Source organism: Abramis brama (genome assembly GCF_963993115.1).
Source record: "Abramis brama genome assembly, chromosome: 15".
Classification (NCBI taxonomy): Eukaryota; Metazoa; Chordata; class Actinopteri; order Cypriniformes; family Leuciscidae; genus Abramis; species Abramis brama.
The window spans coordinates 30,089,815-30,107,004 of NC_139977.1; the positions used below are offsets into that span (position 1 = coordinate 30,089,815).

General features: G+C 37.3%; 3 protein-coding genes and 1 long non-coding RNA gene across 4 annotated transcripts in view; 2 read left to right on the forward strand and 2 right to left on the reverse strand.

The window, feature by feature from the left end:
* Window positions 1-332: 332 nt before the first annotated feature.
* Window positions 333-3,241, reverse strand: LOC311097772 (uncharacterized protein). Its single transcript, XM_084137625.1, has 7 exons — window positions 2,939-3,241; window positions 2,597-2,708; window positions 2,239-2,351; window positions 2,048-2,147; window positions 1,742-1,863; window positions 1,392-1,486; window positions 333-863 (listed from the first exon to the last, which is right to left on the reverse strand). Exons 1-7 carry the CDS (start codon window positions 3,027-3,029, stop codon window positions 822-824), a joined length of 675 nt encoding a protein of 224 aa, XP_083993751.1. The 5' UTR covers window positions 3,030-3,241; the 3' UTR covers window positions 333-821.
* Window positions 3,242-3,444: 203 nt separating this feature from the next.
* rpl28 (ribosomal protein L28) lies at window positions 3,445-6,107 on the forward strand. The gene is made up of 5 exons (XM_084136417.1): window positions 3,445-3,497; window positions 4,023-4,114; window positions 5,185-5,308; window positions 5,604-5,722; window positions 5,971-6,107. Exons 2-5 carry the CDS (start codon window positions 4,031-4,033, stop codon window positions 6,058-6,060), a joined length of 417 nt encoding a protein of 138 aa, XP_083992543.1. The 5' UTR covers window positions 3,445-3,497; window positions 4,023-4,030; the 3' UTR covers window positions 6,061-6,107.
* A 1,610-nt stretch (window positions 6,108-7,717) lies between these two features.
* On the forward strand, window positions 7,718-10,723 carry LOC311097989. The gene is made up of 3 exons (XR_014609349.1): window positions 7,718-8,052; window positions 8,621-8,680; window positions 9,911-10,723. It is a non-coding gene; the product is annotated as an uncharacterized lncRNA (long non-coding RNA).
* A 1,083-nt stretch (window positions 10,724-11,806) lies between these two features.
* Window positions 11,807-17,190, reverse strand: part of col27a1a (collagen, type XXVII, alpha 1a) — a 63,376-nt gene continuing 57,992 nt past the window's right edge. The window contains exons 58-61 of the mRNA XM_084136668.1: window positions 16,261-16,429; window positions 16,022-16,131; window positions 15,704-15,904; window positions 11,807-14,620 (exon numbers count right to left, since the gene is read on the reverse strand). Coding sequence (XP_083992794.1) covers window positions 14,474-14,620; window positions 15,704-15,904; window positions 16,022-16,131; window positions 16,261-16,429 — 627 coding nt within the window. The 3' untranslated portion in view covers window positions 11,807-14,473. The remainder of the gene's footprint in view (window positions 14,621-15,703; window positions 15,905-16,021; window positions 16,132-16,260; window positions 16,430-17,190) is intronic.

The window sequence follows — 17,190 nt, forward strand, 5'->3', positions numbered from 1 at the left end:
TGCTCAAGAAACATTTCTGATTATTAACAATGTTGAAACAATTGTGCTAATTTATATTTTTGTGGAAACTGTGATATATTTTTTTTCAGGATTCTTTGATGAATAGAAAGTAAAAAAAAAAAAAACACCATTTATTTGAAATAGAAATCTTTTGTAATATTATAAATGTATTTACTGTCACTTACTGTCGATTTAATGAATCCTTGCTGAATAAAAGTAATAATATTTGTTTAAAAAAATCTTAGAGACCCCAAACTTTTAATCGGTACTTTTGTGCAACATTTTTACATTAAAAAAGGACAAACCGACTAACCAAACAGTTGAAAACGGTGTACTTAAAAGCATTTCATCATGTCTTTATTATCTGCATGGCTGTAATATTAGTAGATTTTACATGAATCTCATACAAAACTACAGTATGAAACTCTTCATTCTTTATTTACAGACATATATTATTTTATAGCTGATTATATGACACAAATCAACAAAAGAATGTAAATGTGCAGGAATGTCGAAGCCATGAACTAGTGTTTAGTGCAGATGCTCTAGACTCCAGACACATCTCATGTTTCTCATGCAGGTGAAGCAGGTTCAGATCCAGCCTGTTTGTTTTCCTGATGCATTTCCCCCCCCCCCCCTTTTTTTCTTTCACAGTCATTTGATCTTCCCTATTCCTATCAATAAAAAGTGGCAAAAATCCTAAAACAATCCATGAAAAAAAAGAGGTCCATGTAAACATTGTTTTGAAATATACATGTAAAATGTACAGCAATTTGGGCCCAAAAGTCCCAAGTACAGATTTCCTCAAGTGATTCCATTCCTCATTCTGACATGTGTGTGTGTGTTGGGCTCAAAACCCCCTCCTGTGGACAGAGAACATTATTATTATTTGTTCAGTCCAGAAAACTTCAGTCCAGCTCTTTCTTGTTCATTATTTACCAGCTTAAAATTTGAAGGGATAGTTCACACAAAAATGAAAATTCTGTCATCATTTGCTCACCCTCAAGTTGTTCCAAATCTGTATGAGTTTCTTTCTTCTGCTGAACACAAAAGAAGATATTTTGAAGAATGTCTGTAATCAAACAGTTGTTGGACCCCACTGACTTCCATAGTGTGGAGAAGAAGAAAAAAATCATATGGAAGTCAATGGGGTCCAACAACTGTTTGATTAAAGACATTCTTCAAAATATCATCTTTTGTGTTCAACAGAAGAAACTCATACAGATTTGGAACAACTTGAGGGTGAGCAAATGATGGCAGAATTTTCATTTTTGTATCAACTGTCCCTTTAAGAGTTCTGTAACTTCTGTTATGGTTGTGAGCAATGTTATAGCTTAAAAGCACAAACGCATCCTTCGCCCTGAATGTGTGTGTATATTTGGTTAAAGTACCAGTGCACTTTTTGCTCTCTGAACTGCAACTTCCAACATGCTCCGGTCGGACAGAATCTGTCGCAGAGTTCCAGAATCCATTTCCAGTAGCATCCCTGCACACATAAATACATATCACATAGTGTGTACAAAAACATTTGCTGCGTCCGAAATGGCATACTGCCTCATGGGATAGTAAAGTGTCCACTGAAGTAGTAGGTCATCCGGGTGCTTTTCGCAGACTGCTTTTTGAATATGTATTCGGACATACGACTCTGTTTTCCGCATGCTATATAGTAGGGAAGTATTCGATTTCGGACGCAGCATCTCTCAATCAAGAACCCTGTATTCAAATGAGCTTAATAACTCACCTGTGATGTCAGCACAGTGGGCGGGGTCTAACTGATGCACAAAACTGAAAAGCGTCTCGCCAATGGATTCCACTTCCTCTCGGTCTGAGCTGTCACTCACGTCTGTCGCCTCGTCACCCTGCCTACGCCGCGGATAGAGGACATTCTGTTTCTAGCATATTTAAAACTTTCCTGTAATCTTTTAATGCTAATTCTTGCTAGTATATCATTACAATTCAACATTCTGTAATTCATTCAAATTCTAACTCATGATCTGAATTCTGAAATCTGCTCGACACTGATAATAATAAATCCAAAGGCACCTACTCCTGCAAGGTTTTCAAGGCAATCTTGACCCGTTCCTCGAGGAGCACGTGATCCGACAGCAGCTGAAGCACCGCCTCCTTCTTCTGCTCCAATAACATGCCTGCACAGTTGCCATGGCAATGTTACTATTGTAACAGACTGTAAATTCCCTCATTTGGTGTGTGTTTTTTTTGCAGTGTCAATAAATGTACCAGTTATTTTCTGTGTATGTCCAGTGTTGTAGAGGTCAATGAGGTCATACAGCTGTTCACCCAGCGAGTCGGAGGACACAGACACCGCATCATCAGTGTGAGACACAGGATCACTAGGAAGAGAATAAGACAGAGGTTATGCACTTAGTATGTACTATACCTAATATGTGAAAAAGTATGTAATATTAATTTAGAAAAATTTTAAGTAGTTGTATGCTACATTGTTGCCCAGTAAAGTCACAACATTGTATGCTTAATATAATGCGATTTGTATCCATCCATTACTGTGCATTTTAAGTTGTGTGTGTGTGTAAAAAATCTGTTTGTTTTATTGTCAAGTGGCAGTACTGTGTGATACCTGTGGTCAGATGATGTGAGAGCGGTCAGTGCTCTTTCCAGTGCTTTATTCAGCAGAGCTTCATCATACAACATCTGAGCCACAACAGAAACAGGCAATTCCAGCAACATACCTGCATGACATGACTAAAGTTAAACCACTATATCAGTCAGACAGACAGACAGACAGACAGACAGACAGACAGACAGACAGATAGATAGACAGACAGATAGATAGATAGATAGATAGATAGATAGATAGATAGATAGATAGATAGATAGATAGATAGATAGATAGATAGATAGATAGATAGATAGATAGATAGATAGATAGATAGATAGATAGATACTGATTCTCTATCACCTGTAAGTTTAGGTGTCATCTCAGTGTATTTAGGATAAATCAGATCATACAGTTTCTCTCCCAGAGTCTCCTGATCTTCATCATTCTCCATCACTGCAGCATTGGCTCATGAAGATTAACTGGCTATTTAATCATTCGAATAATAATCTAATCTGTCTGGGCTCCGCTGTCATTTACATTGTTTAACTATCCTCAAATAATAAGCATAATAATGTATTTGCAGAGCTGGGTTGTTGTGGTTGTTAGAGAACGCATGAAAATGACGAAGAGCACACAGCTCGAGTGACGTACTCAAACTGCATCACCCGCTTGATGTTCATCCGCGCTGTCCATCAAACATATAGTTCTGTTTAAAACAGTCTTTTTAAAGAAATGTGTTTGAAAACGTTTCCTAAAACTTTTCGAAAAGACATCTGAAATATTTGTTTTGTCATTTACTACACTCTGAATCGAATGTAAAGGACTAAATTACTAATCCCTCGTATAGGCGTAAGAAACTACGTAAGAACCGCCGGAACTGGAACTCATTCCTTTCCTTCTCTCTTCCTCTGCTGAAAAGGTAACGTGGTCGTCGTGTGTTACTTTTCAAAGCTCGATTAAACGCTATATAGCGCACATTTCAGCATTAAATGTTCATATAAGGGCATCGAATATGTTATACGCTGATTATGAGCTGTAACATTCGGTGTAGAGAAAATAAAGAGGAAGATATTTCATTATAAACTACCGGTGTTGCTTAGCGTGGCCTGCAGTGAGTGAGACAAGCACCGCACCGCTAAACATGTTAAATGTCAGCATCGACTGATAACAAATAAAGATATTTTTTCTCTCTCTCAAATTGAACGTTATTAGTGTTAATTATCCTGTGGTGGCTATTTGTGCCATTGCTGTTTTGCAGCTCTGTAGTTTCATTAGAGGGTTGAGTTTTGATAGTTTTACAGACGCAAATTGTGTGTGTGTATAATATATGTGTGTATTATTTCTAATTGATATTGTTTTATTATAGGATGTAAGGTTATGTGGTTTTGTAGATGTCTAATTGTAGACTGTTTCTTATTCTCATTTGTTGCCTTGCTTCATTCAGGAGTCACTATGGCATCGTCCCACCTGCAGTGGATGGTCATCAGGAACACCTCCAGTTTCCTTATCAAGAGGAACAAACAGACGTACAGCACTGTAAGTCATTGCAGTTCAGCTACACACTGCTGATGTGACAGGCCTTTATGGATTGTTCACCCTAAAATGAAAATTCTGTCATTAATTACTCACCCTTATGTTGTTCCAAACCCTTAAATATCAATCTCTAACGTGTTCAAGCGCCACAATGCTTGCGTGTAGTTGACACAACATCAGATGTTGTTGCGTGAACATGCATTGGAGTTTAATATTTTGAAAATAAAGTGGTAAATTGTTTTTTGCACGAACAAAGCACTCACGTCCCTTCATAAAATTGAGGTTAAACCTCTGGAGTCACATGGATTACTTAAATGATGTCTTTACTACTATTTTGGGGCTTGAGCGATAGTTGCGTAGCTGTCAATGCAGGGACAGAAAGCTCTCAGATTTCATTACAAGCATCTTCATTTGTGTTCCGAAGATGAACGAAAGTCTTGCGTGTTTGGAACAACATGAAGGGTAAACGATGACAGAATTTAAAAAAAATTGGGTGAACGAACACTTTAATGGGTTTAATGGCTGATATTGTGTTTTCTAGTGTTTTAATGCGGAAATACTGACTCAAGGGAATGGATGCAGGCTTAGAGATTAGTTTAGTTCAGAAAAAGTTTGTTTCTCTCCATCCTTTCATATGTAGATGTAATCTAGTGTATCTGATTTTGCTTCAGGGTTTTCCATCTCTAAAATATCTTAATATCGCCTTGTGCTGCTGTGATCCAGCATACCAAATGAACACGAGTAGGAAAACTGATAGACTGCGTAAACGGAAGTGTAATTTACTCGCCTGCCACAAGATTTTCTTTATTTCTTAGGGATGAGGAGTGCCATAACCTGTCTATCTTGGAATTGGTGTAATTTTAAAAAAAGTAAAGATTCTACCAAAATGCCATGATAAAATAAATTGATAAGCTTAATTATGGAGTTTAATAATTGGCATTTTTGTCTCTACTGCTGTCTGTGACTATCCGAACTCTTCTATAGTGGTCCTGCTGAACATTTCCAGTGTTTTTTGTTCTTGTTATACATTTATAATTCTAATTTCTAATCTTGCATACCCTTCTCATGTTCAGGAACCAAATAACCTGAAAGCCAGGAATTCTTTCCGCTTCAATGGCCTCATTCATAAGAAGACTGTTGGCATCGAGCCGGCCGCTGATGGCAAAGGTGTGGTCGTCGTCCTGAAGAAACGTGCAGGTGAGTGAGGCTCTGCTAGTTTGACAAAAGCTGATGGTCAACAGTGAAATTTTTTTTTCAGGGATCCAACTTTTAAATGCCCAGTAAATAATGAGGTTGCATATTAGAATCGTTCAGATGCTAGTTGTTTGGATGATAATGCAGTTGCATCAAGACATTTGTTTTGGAATTAGATTCTGTAGGTCTCAATGTAATGCGATTTATCTCTGAAATAAACCATTCATCTGCACTGAATCATCTTTATAAACATCTGCTGGCGTTCTTTTACTAAGCTTATAGGTTGCATGTGTTTCAGGTCAGCGTAAACCTGCCACCTCATACGAGAAGATCACCATCAACAAGAACTCTCGCGCCACCCTCGCCAGCGTGAGGAACATCATCCGCAAAAACAAATACAGGAGAGACCTGCGCATGGTGAGTTTACACGGCCACACAAAGGCATGAAGGATTTATCAGTTTTACAGTTTACTTTAGTCATTTGTAATTGGACACAATTTGCTTCTGGGAAATAGTTTTAAACTCTTAGTTTGGTGTTTATATGTAATGCACAAGAGCTCTACAGCTCTACAGTAGATGAAGTGTTTTAAACTCATGCAGATTGAAGTATGGAGTGAATGCACTTCAGCTGTCCAGTAGACTGATGCTCTGTCTGTGTCCTCCAGGCGGCTGTGAGACGCGTGAGCGCCATCCTGAGGAGTCAGAAGCCTGTGGTGGTGAAGAAGAAGCGCGCCAGGGCTCCCAAGAGTTCATAAATAGTTGCATTTACAGCTTCTGACTTAATAAAATGCTTTTGGTCAAACTTTCTCTACCTGCAGGTCTCATTTTTAATTGGTCTACACTGACTGAGTTTAACTAGTGAACTTCTCTTTACTTGTGAAGCAAGGTTGGATATTCTACAGTTATTTACTGTCACTTGTGGTCTAACAAGGCATTTCATGAAGAGAAAAGGCGGCTTAAAGTTGTCTTGGTTTACAGGATTGGATTAAGAGCAGATTGTTTAATGGATTGTCATGATTTTTTCCATTAAATCAACACTTGATGTCATACTTAAAATGTCAAGGTAATGAAGCTTTAAACCACTGTTTTTCTGACTAGCATTACTTTTTTATATATGAATGGTACCATTCACTAACATTCCTGTTCATCTCAGTTCATGCTACAAAAAGTTTTTCCATGCATCGCAGTGCCACTTTCACCCTTGTCTTTACATGAAGGTGTAAATAATCCTGCATGGCCAGATTTAAGTATAACATAGATGCACATGCATCTGAGGCCTTGTTATCCATTTGGCTCTCCCAACTTCAAGTCTGAAAGCCAGTCAACAGAAAACTCGGGTCACCCAAAATGAACGTCATTTATTAATTCATTTTCTTCCCTCATGTCATTCTAAACCTGTATGTACTTGTGTGATTCTTCTTTGTCATTTACTTAAAGTCCCTCTGTGGGTAAAATCAAGCTTTTAATGTTTTTATGTCTATGTGCTTTAAGACAAACCATGTGCCAATTCACACGTCAACACCATTGTGGAGTATGGGAGGGGGAGGGGATACACTGCTCTACAGTAATTTGAAAGTGATTGCAGTACCAGTTTTGGCCACAATTTTACATACAGCTCCTTTAAAGGGTAACTAAACCCTAAAACAACTTTTTTTAGTTAATGATCTGTAAGACTGGGGCTTTATTAATGCTGTTCATTGATTCAAGTAATTTTTTTGACATTTGGGTATAAAGTGTTTTTAATTCTACAATATATGGTGTAAAAACGTCTGAGTTCTGAACTCCTCAGGTTGAACGGTGGCTACTGCAGTTGAATTGTCCTATTGGAAGTTATGGTTCCCTGTGACGTAAGAGGTACCAGCTAACCACGCCTACAGAGAGACGTGTCTCAGATGCACGCACCCCCCACTAGATTTTCAGTTGTAATGTTAATTTTAGCTCGTTTTAATTGTGTTTTTGTGATTTTTATTGTTTTTTGATATTTCTACAGCCTATTGCTTGTTTGTTTTATTGTAAGGCAACATTTCAAAATTTCTGTTTTTCTTTCAGTTTATGCTTTTCATCTATCGTTTACATTTTAGTTTGCTTGTCTTTACTTCATTTACTCAACAGTTTGTAATCATTTTAACTATAACAACACTTGTGAGCTGTTTTGGACGGCTCTTTTTTTTGGTCATTCAGAATGAATTAATGTTTTTTGGTTAAATCAAACTCTTGCTAACCCGTAAACCCACACACAGTCTGTGCTTCTCTCTGGGTTTCTGTGGTAAAACTGCAGTGCAGCTGGAGTGATTTATCAGGATAATCTATGAGCGCGTTCATGAGTTCACTTCATGATTGAATTGATCTGGATAAAGTAGAGCTCTCTCTCTCTCTCTCTCTCTCTCTCACACACACACACACACACACACACACACACACTCTCATTAGATTAGTTTCACTGCATTGGGTTGTCAGATGAGTGAGAGCAGTGCGTCCTTCAGCCAGCAGAAGCTCCACGGCGAGTGTGTGAGTGAAGATGCCGTTGTGAGGACAGCAGGTGTGTGTGTTGAGGATGCATCGCTCGCGGCCTCTGCGCTGTGTGTGTGTTGGTGTGCTGCTGCTGGCCGTGTGTTGTCGAGCGTTTGAGCTTCAGGACACCATCCACGCACTGATCGAGGAGAACATCCACCTCCACGACCAGCTGGAGAACCTGACGAGAGCCCTGAGAGAGCTGAGGCAGCTCCTGTTCCAGCACAGCGACGGCGGTAACCCTGCATTTATCACCCTGAGGCCGGTTTCACAAACAGGGCTTAGATTAAGCCAGGATTAGGCCTTAGTTCAAATAAGTAGCTTTTATAGACGTGCCTTAGAAAAAGAGAGAGAAAAAAAAAATACTGTGCTGTGCATCTTGAGACAAAATAATGGCACTGACTTTCAGTTAAAACTGCTCAAGCATGCATTTAAATCTGGGACTAGCTTAAGCTTTGTCTGTGAACCCTCTGAAAATATTGGATTTTGTCTGTCGGATTTGTGTTCACCCAAAATGAACATTTTGTCATTACTCACCCTCAAATTGTTCCGAACCTGTATGAATTTCTGTCTTGTGCTGAACTCAAAAGAAGATATTTTGAAGAATATGAGTTGAAGGAAGAAACTCATACAGGGACAACGGAAGGATGAGTAGCCTAAATGATGACAGAATTATAATTTTTGGGTGAACTATCCCTTAAGTGCAGTTAAATGGTGTTAAATGTGAAAATTTGCTTATTAAAACGTTTGTTTATTTTTTTTATTTTATTTTTTATTTTGCTGGATGATGATGTTTTACCTCAGATCACACTCATGAACATGATGAGGAACTTCAGCATCTCTGGGAGGAATGGTCGCAACACAGTGAGTTTCTCACTCATTCATGTCCTGAAATAGTCTACTTTTAATAACCTGCATTTAAATAAACCAAAAAGTGTTTTGGCCCTGCTTTAGCTCTACGCTAACATGCCCATATATCGACTGATTGTGTAATGTCGGAAACAGGACACTGCTCATCAATAATGGCACATGCACTTCATATGACCATATATGGGCGGGAATTATTGATTTACAGATTTTTAAAAAAGGACAGTGGTTTTCAAAAATTAAGGCTAAAGACCCCTAAATAATCATAGCTAGAGACTAAAACTTAAGATTTTTTTCTTAAATAAATGCTGTTCTTTTAACCTTTCTATTCTATTTATTTCTTATTTCCACAAAAACATGAAGCAGCACAACTGTTTTCAACATTGATCATAAAAACAAATGTTTCTTGAGTACAGCAAATCATCATATTATGATTTCTGAAGGATCATGTGACACTGAAGACTGGAGTAATGATGCTGAAAATTCAGCTTTGATCAAATAATCAAATAAATTACATAATAAAAAATGCATTTAAATTAATGTGTATTTATACTGTTAAAAAAATGCTTTATGTTATTAAAAACTTACTGATTCCAAAATGAAATAATTTAATTATTTGTAATTGTACTAAAGCTAAAAAAAAATAAAAAAAATCAGATCTGTGTAATATTTCCTGTAAGTGTCAGTGAAGCTGCTAGCGCCCCCAGTGGAGACCGAAGGGCAAATCAAGTGCATTACATTATAAGCTAGTATTCAGCTTTGTAGACTTTTGAGACTTTATACACATAATTTATTCTGGTCTTCTATTCTTACAGAAAAGGTTAATATGTTCCACAGTAGCTTATAACTATACTTTTATTACATAAAATATTACATAATAAATAATTGCACTGTCATCAAGTCTAGAAACAGGCGTAATAGAGAAGATTAAGGACTTCCTGCAACATCAGTGTTTAAAAGCATTAGATCTCTTACATTGCAGCTTTAAAACTCAGACTTTAGAGTCGACATGAAACAATACTATTACATAATACGTCCCTGTTATCAATTAGATATCAGTGTTATTTTTAGTATTATTTATCTGCTATTTATATTTATAAAGTTTGATTATTATTCTGAATTAGTGTTTTACTCAACAATAACAGTACAGACAGTTCTGCAGTAATTCGTGTGTGTGTGTGTGTGTGTGTGTGTGTGTGTGTGTGTGTGTGTGTGTGTGTGTTGCAGGCGTCACACCTGAGACACACCTGCTGTTGGAGCGCGCTCTGTGTGGACACGACCTCCATGGCTCCGCCCCCTCCAGTTCAGGACACACCCCCTTTATCTTTATCACGTTCATCATTCTTGCACACTTTCTTTTATGAAGCACATGTGTGAGTTTTATGGTGCGTATGTGAGTGTCTTCAACTACATTCGACATCATTCAGAGCAGGTAAATCTCAATAGTTGACCGATTGACACTTCAGTATTCGTCAATCTTGGTGAAATTGATTGAAAATAGGAATAGTGATAATCAAACTATTATGAGTAAAGCAACAGAGTAGTTTATCAGGCGTGGTTTATTTTAAATTGATATCCAAGACAATTCAGAACAGCACTAAAACAATTATACATGTGATGACTGTTTTTTCACCCTAGAATAATCTATTCTTGCCAAATAATACTTAAAAAAAACAATAAACTTGAAAATGTAATGTGCTCATTGTCAATGTACTGTATTTGTGCTAACTTAAAATATTCGGAATATTCTGAAAGTATTATGGAATCAGTAAAGTGGATGAACGCCATCAGGTTAAAACCTACTAATAATGATCTAGTTGTATGAAGGACAAGATGTTTTCTTTGATGCAACTCAGATTTCTGCAGTTACTCGTTGAAGCACTGAAATTGAAGTGTTTGTACTGCATTCATATTCATTTGTATTAAAACCTGAACAATGAACAGCAATTACTGTAAATCAAGATTAAAATGCTAAATAAAGATTTGTATTTAAATAACCTTTTGGTAATGTTGCCTGTTTTTAATAAATGAACAGAAATTATGTGAAACTTATTCCTTTCAAGTTCCGTGATCAAATTTTATTTTAGTACACCGTCTTAAATTAAGTACAATCAACGTGGATGATTAAGTCATTTAAACTTAAATTACAGTAAACTGGCTTAAAAAATTAGTTGAATCGTGTATAATATAAAAAAGTTGAAAATTGTGTATTTTAATAAGTTAAAGCAATGTAAAAACTTATGTTGTCATAACTTATTCATCATTGAGATCTGCTCATAGTTTTTATTTTGTTTTCATTTCAACTTTATAGTATTTTTGTTATGTGTTTTTGTCTGTTTTTTTCATTTCTAGGTAACACTTTACAATAAGGTTTTATTAACATGAACTAGATTGAACAATACTCATACTTACAATACTTATTAATCTTTAATGTTAATTTCAACATTTACATTTTTAATATCCAAAGTTGTATCTGTTAATGCAGTGTGAACTAACATTAACATGAACATCTTTATTAACTAACATTCATACAATTAATTTAACTTAAACGTTAAAACAATTCAATAAAAAAATTTTATATATATATATATATATATATAAATCATAGTTAATGTTAGTTAATGCATTAACTAATGTTAACAAAAGAGACCTTAGTGTAAAGTGTTGTGTCTATATAGTTTATTCATTTGTATTTTATAGTTATTTGACTAAACTAACTGATAAAATAGGCCTATGTTAGCGTTTATCGTTTAAGCAACCATTTATATGGTTTAAGTTTCACTTAACTACACAGTAAAACACGTTGGGTTATTTGTTTAACCCAACCGTTGGGTTACACATATTGGGACAATTTGTTGGGTTATTTTCCAAAAATATTGGGTAATTTTTTTAAAACGTTGGGTAGGCTAATTTCTAGAAATAACCTGACTGTTATTTATATTTAACTCAACTGTTGGACTATACCAACCCATAGTTGATCAGTGATCTTGAGAATCTAAAGGTTATCATATGGAAAATAAAGATCTCTTTTAGCCTAAATGAAGTGCAACGATAAGAGTTATAATGTCTGTAGCCTATTGGTTTTTATTAATCAAACAACAAGTCCAAACGCAGGCATTGGTGTAAGAACATCTTTATTGGGTATGTTAGCATTAATTCCAATTCAGAATCCACATATGTAACCAAGTACGGAAAACTGACACAAAGAGCAACACTGAGCGAAACGGAGGACGTGTTCAGAGAGAGAGAGCGATTGAGAACTGATTATGAATTTGACACGAGATTGAGTTTTCTGAGCCTTGAATTTGAGAGTTGAATTTTCACAAACAGAAACTGCAGAGCGATGAGGTAATCAGAATTCCAACATTCTGACATGGAACGTTCACATGTTTTAAAATTCATCTTAGAACCTTAGAAATAATATAGAACACAGTCCTGGTACAGTACGACTTTAGATTATTATTATTATTATTATAGACAAAAAATAAACAGGATAGAAAAATAAAAACAGATTGAAAAAGCAATATATTGTTCTCTGGAACCCCAAATTTACACATAAAATAAATCTATCAACCGTAAGAGCAGTTGGCATACGGATAATTAAGTTATCTGGAGAGAAACTGTCACAACAGAGAATTTGGTTAAAAAGCGCGTTTGTAAATTTAAATAACATTAAATTAGCAAAAGGGACTCACTGTATACATCAAAGCCGGCAGAATTATACACACGGTCCTGAAGAATAAAGGAACAAAAAGCTTCGAAATGCTGTTTCCTTGTTTTAGGGAACGCAACATACCGTTCACGAGATTACGACCATTATTTGCATATGATAATATACACTTTCTGATGCCACTTAAAAACGTATAGCTACTGAAATGTTTTCCCTTACAAAAGGCATTAGTTGATGTTTGAGCTGGTGAGGTGAAAGTAGCCTACAAAACTGTTCTGTAACCACAGAGGAAAGCACGAGTTTATCGCGTAATGTATTCAACATGCTGCAAACGCACATACAGATTAAACATGTTTTATAAATGACTTTTCTGAGCACCTTTAAAGTACACAATATTCACACTAACATCATAATTCAGAGTAACACGGGCACTAAACAAAAGCATCGACATCTTGAAGATCCACTTTTAAAACAGCTTCAAAATAGCACCATTGTTACCGAGACAAACCTTTAAGGCCCATTCACACTAAAAATGATAACTATATCGATAACTATAAGCGCGCGTTGCTATGTGTCTGTCGCTTTAAATGATCGCGCGCTTAAGTCGGAATGGATTCTGATTGGCTGTCAATGTTTTTCTCGTTCATCAGCTGACGAAAAGAAAAAAAGTTTTTCGAACGATTTTTCGACGATTTAATCATTATCGTCGTTGGTGTGAACGGGCCTTTAATGAGTGAATCTCACGAAACCTGTTAAGAACATGTCCAAGTCATATTTTACCCAGAAATCAAAAGAAAGCAATAAACTGCGGATATTTTGAGCTCAGAGTACGTTTTTGTCAAAAAGTTTTTCTTTTGTTCTCTCCTTGAAACTACACAGAAAGTTTAAAAATAAATTTTGCATAATCAAATTAAAGTCTTAGGCCCACTTTTTGCATTGTGACAATAATTTTATGACAACTGAACAATTTTTTTTTACTCATTGATGTAATGTTTCAGCAATTCAATATCTCTGTAATGATAATCATCAAAGCAAATAATAGCCTACGAATTACAAAACTAAGTACAAAAAGGTGAATTACGGTAAAAAAAATGTGTCTGCAAAAATGTGTTTGTCACAAAAAAAATGCCACAATGCAAATATTAATAATATGCTTTCTTTTTCTTTTTGGTTGAAATATGACCCAGGTGTGTTCTCATGAGGGATTCACTCTTATTAACTCCTTCGATCGAACAAAACACACCCATTTTCATTGAGAAACGCCCCCTTAAAGTGACAGGCGCACCTCAGGTGGGTCATGTGTGCTGATATGCACAGGTGTGTCTGCAAGTTTGATAGAAGCATACACCTTCACTCGTTTACTGATCCATCACACACACACACACACGCTAACACAAACACACACAAACACAAACACACACAAACACAAACACACACAAACACACACACTTCCCTGTCTGCTGGAGTGTTAAAATGACACGAATGAATGACAACATCCCTGAAAAACCTTCCTTACTGAGATGCACACTTAATATATAATCAATTATCATTTTTTCTTTGTTTTCCTATTGCACTTTAGCATTTCTTTTTTTACACGTGACAAAATTAATATATAAAAGATCAGATAAACAATAAGTGTATATGTACATATAATACCTCTCAATGATCTTAATTCATCTCTTCAATAAACTTGATTCTTATTATAAAAGTACAAGTATTATAATAACTTATTATTATTATTATTAATTTGAAAGAGCAACTAAAAGAAAACGAGCACCAAAGAAACAGGCTGAGAAAGAAGAAGAGAAGAAGAAGAGAGAAAGACAGAGACAGAGGGTTTAGCAGTTTCTCCGGCCCCGGATGTCCTGAGTTTTTGTCCCTGCGAGATGATTGGCTTGTTTTTTAGAGGAATCAAATCTGATTGGACATCCATGGCTGGTAGGGGCGGGATTTCCTTTAGACTGTGGGAGTCTCTAATGCTGTCACCCAAAGCCCCGCCCACACCACCTCTTTCTGTTTCTGCAGTCCAATCAGTGGCTGAATACTGAAGGGGGCGGGATGTGGGCGGGTCAGTGTGTGTTTGAGGAGCGCACACACACTCACAATCTCACACACACACACTATAGAAAGCACACAGGTCCGACTTCTAGGTGAAAGCGTGATGAGGGCGTTGTCTTCGGTAGGTTGCTAATGCGTTTGACAGGAAGTAAGGTGGGGTCCGACACCCGGAACAGGAAGTCAGCATGTTGCCAGCGCCCGTTCAGTTGCTATGCAATAAAAAACACACAATCAGTGATGCAAAAGTTCATGACTAAAGGTCAGTGTTGTTATTGTTAACTTATTGTTATTGTAGACCCTTTTCACAGACTAAGATGACTCGTTTTAAACAGTCATCATCATTGTAAATCCTGCAGAATATATATAAGGGAGGAGCATCAAGAATCATTTCTCTTTTGTTTAATTTCCCTATTGTTCTCATTTGTAAGTTGCTTTGGATAAAAGCGTCTGCTAAATGAATAAATGTAAATGTAATGTAAATGTCATTTTCACACATGAATCGGCTCCTCTGAGTTCAGATCTTAAACTCACTGAAAGTGTTTGGGATGTGCTGGAGGAGACTTTACAGAGTGCTGGACTCTTGCATTGACAATACAAGATCTTGACCAAAAATGTATGAGCCTCTTGATAAAAAATATCATTCTTCATGCTCCTCCCAACCATTATTACACAGTTTGAGCCTGATGAATCTTGACATTGTCATCCTGGAATATAGCCATGATGTGTTTTCCTACATGGTTGTTTAAGAAATGAAAAGCTACACACTCCATCAACTAGGGTTAGAAGAACTGTTGCCAAACACATAACATGTAGAAACATCATAATCACTGCAATAATGATCCAGTCATAGACTCTTAAGCATTTGCCTGTTTAAATCCAAACAGTGACTTTTCTGTCCAGGCAGAGGGAAAAAACACTGAACGTACCTAATAATCATGTGGATTTTGTTTGCATTAATTCAATAAATGCATTATTAAAATGTATTATTAATTTAAATGTATATTATTTTCAGATAATCAGGTAAATTAAATACTTGACAAATGAAAAGTACTTTTTTTTTACAATTTTGATCCTGTTGGATTCAGATCAAACGATTTGACTTCATATTTAATTATTTATTTATTCCTATCTATTTATATTTAACAATTGGAGCTTTTAAATCCTAGTTATATTTACAATATTAAGTCTGTACATTTGCATTGATGCAAAGTCTGCTGTGGCTGTTTTAAAGCTAATTGCACGGTTGCTTCCAGCACTCATTAATTTGAGAGATGTCTGAAGGGCGCACTGACCCAGCAGGAGTCTGCTAACACGTCCGGCTCCAGCGTCTCCCCGCTCCACGCATGGAAGCGGACAGCGCTCTGGGACGGGGGCAGGGAGGGCGCGTGGCTCCAGATTGTCACGTTCAGGCAGTGGATAGTGATTCGTTGCTCCGCTCCGGCGCTCAGCAGGTGCAGGAAGTTCATCTGGACGCGTCCGACACTGAACTCCAGCTGTGACCAGCCAATAAAACAGCATCATTAACACTTCAACTTCTTTTCAAAACATATCCTCCCAAAGATAAGCATTAATGTAATAAAAAACTGATCTGGAAGCTGAACGCTACAGACCTTGGCTGTGGTGATGGGCCTGAGACAGGTGCGTCCACCACTGCTGAAACTGCACATCACTTCTATAGAGTCTGAGGAGCAGCCCAGGTTTGGGTCGATCCAATAAGTGCCTGAAGAAACCAGAACACAAATATTTTGACAATGATAAATGCTTAATTATTACAGCTATTTACAGATGCTATTGGTGGTATTTAGCCCAGAATATTCCTTTCAGGTTAAACACACACACACACACACACCATCGTAGAGTGTATCCCGGCAGTCGTGCAGGTCTTTGCAGAGTCGAGCAGGATGATCTCGTGTGCCCAGTGGGTTCTTCAGACTGTGGACCAGAGAGCTCAGGTAATGGAGAGTCCGCAGGATCTCTGGAGCCTGATCCAACATGGGCATGTCCATCAAACCCCGACCCTGAGAGAACAGCGGGACAGCCTTTAAAACTACATATAAACACACAATCGTCTATATCCCCTTTCACACAGAGATTCCGGCAAATACACGGATAATGTGTTCCGGGATTTGTCCCGGGATCGTTTGATTTTGGTTTATTCACACGGCCAGTGATTTTCCAGAATCAGTGAGTGCGTTCACACACATCCCGTAAAGATCCCGTACAGACTCGTGACGTCAGGATGTGTTGTAGAAAGGCCAGTCTAATCTTCCGCTACCGCTCTTTCCATTGTAGTCGTGCACTTGGTGGATTTTTTTACGCAGCGTCTTAGGTTTACTAATGATCTGCGCTTTCGATCTCGAGAAACAATGCTCAATCATTTTTTTCCGGATTGGGTCGTACACTAAAGCATCTCGTACCATTCCACAAAGCTAGCGAACGATCTTAGCTTCAGCGCGGATAAGGAGCTCCTGGTCTCGGCTTCATTCTAGTTTGCACACATTTTTTGGTTCTTTCTTTGTTGATGACGAACACAAACTTTCTTCTAAGAGCAACAAAATACCCCTTCCTGGCTTTTGTTCACACAGGGCGCGTTCCGGGACTGATCCCGGCAATGTTACTAGCTCCCCATCCTGGCATCGATCCCGGCATCAATCCCGGGACGTGTTTGCGTTCACACAGAAGGCACTCTAGCAATTTTACGGCAATTTCCCGGGATCAGCGCTCTGTGTGAAAGGGGCTTATGACCGTGCAATAATACTAAATAAACAGGCTATGTCCT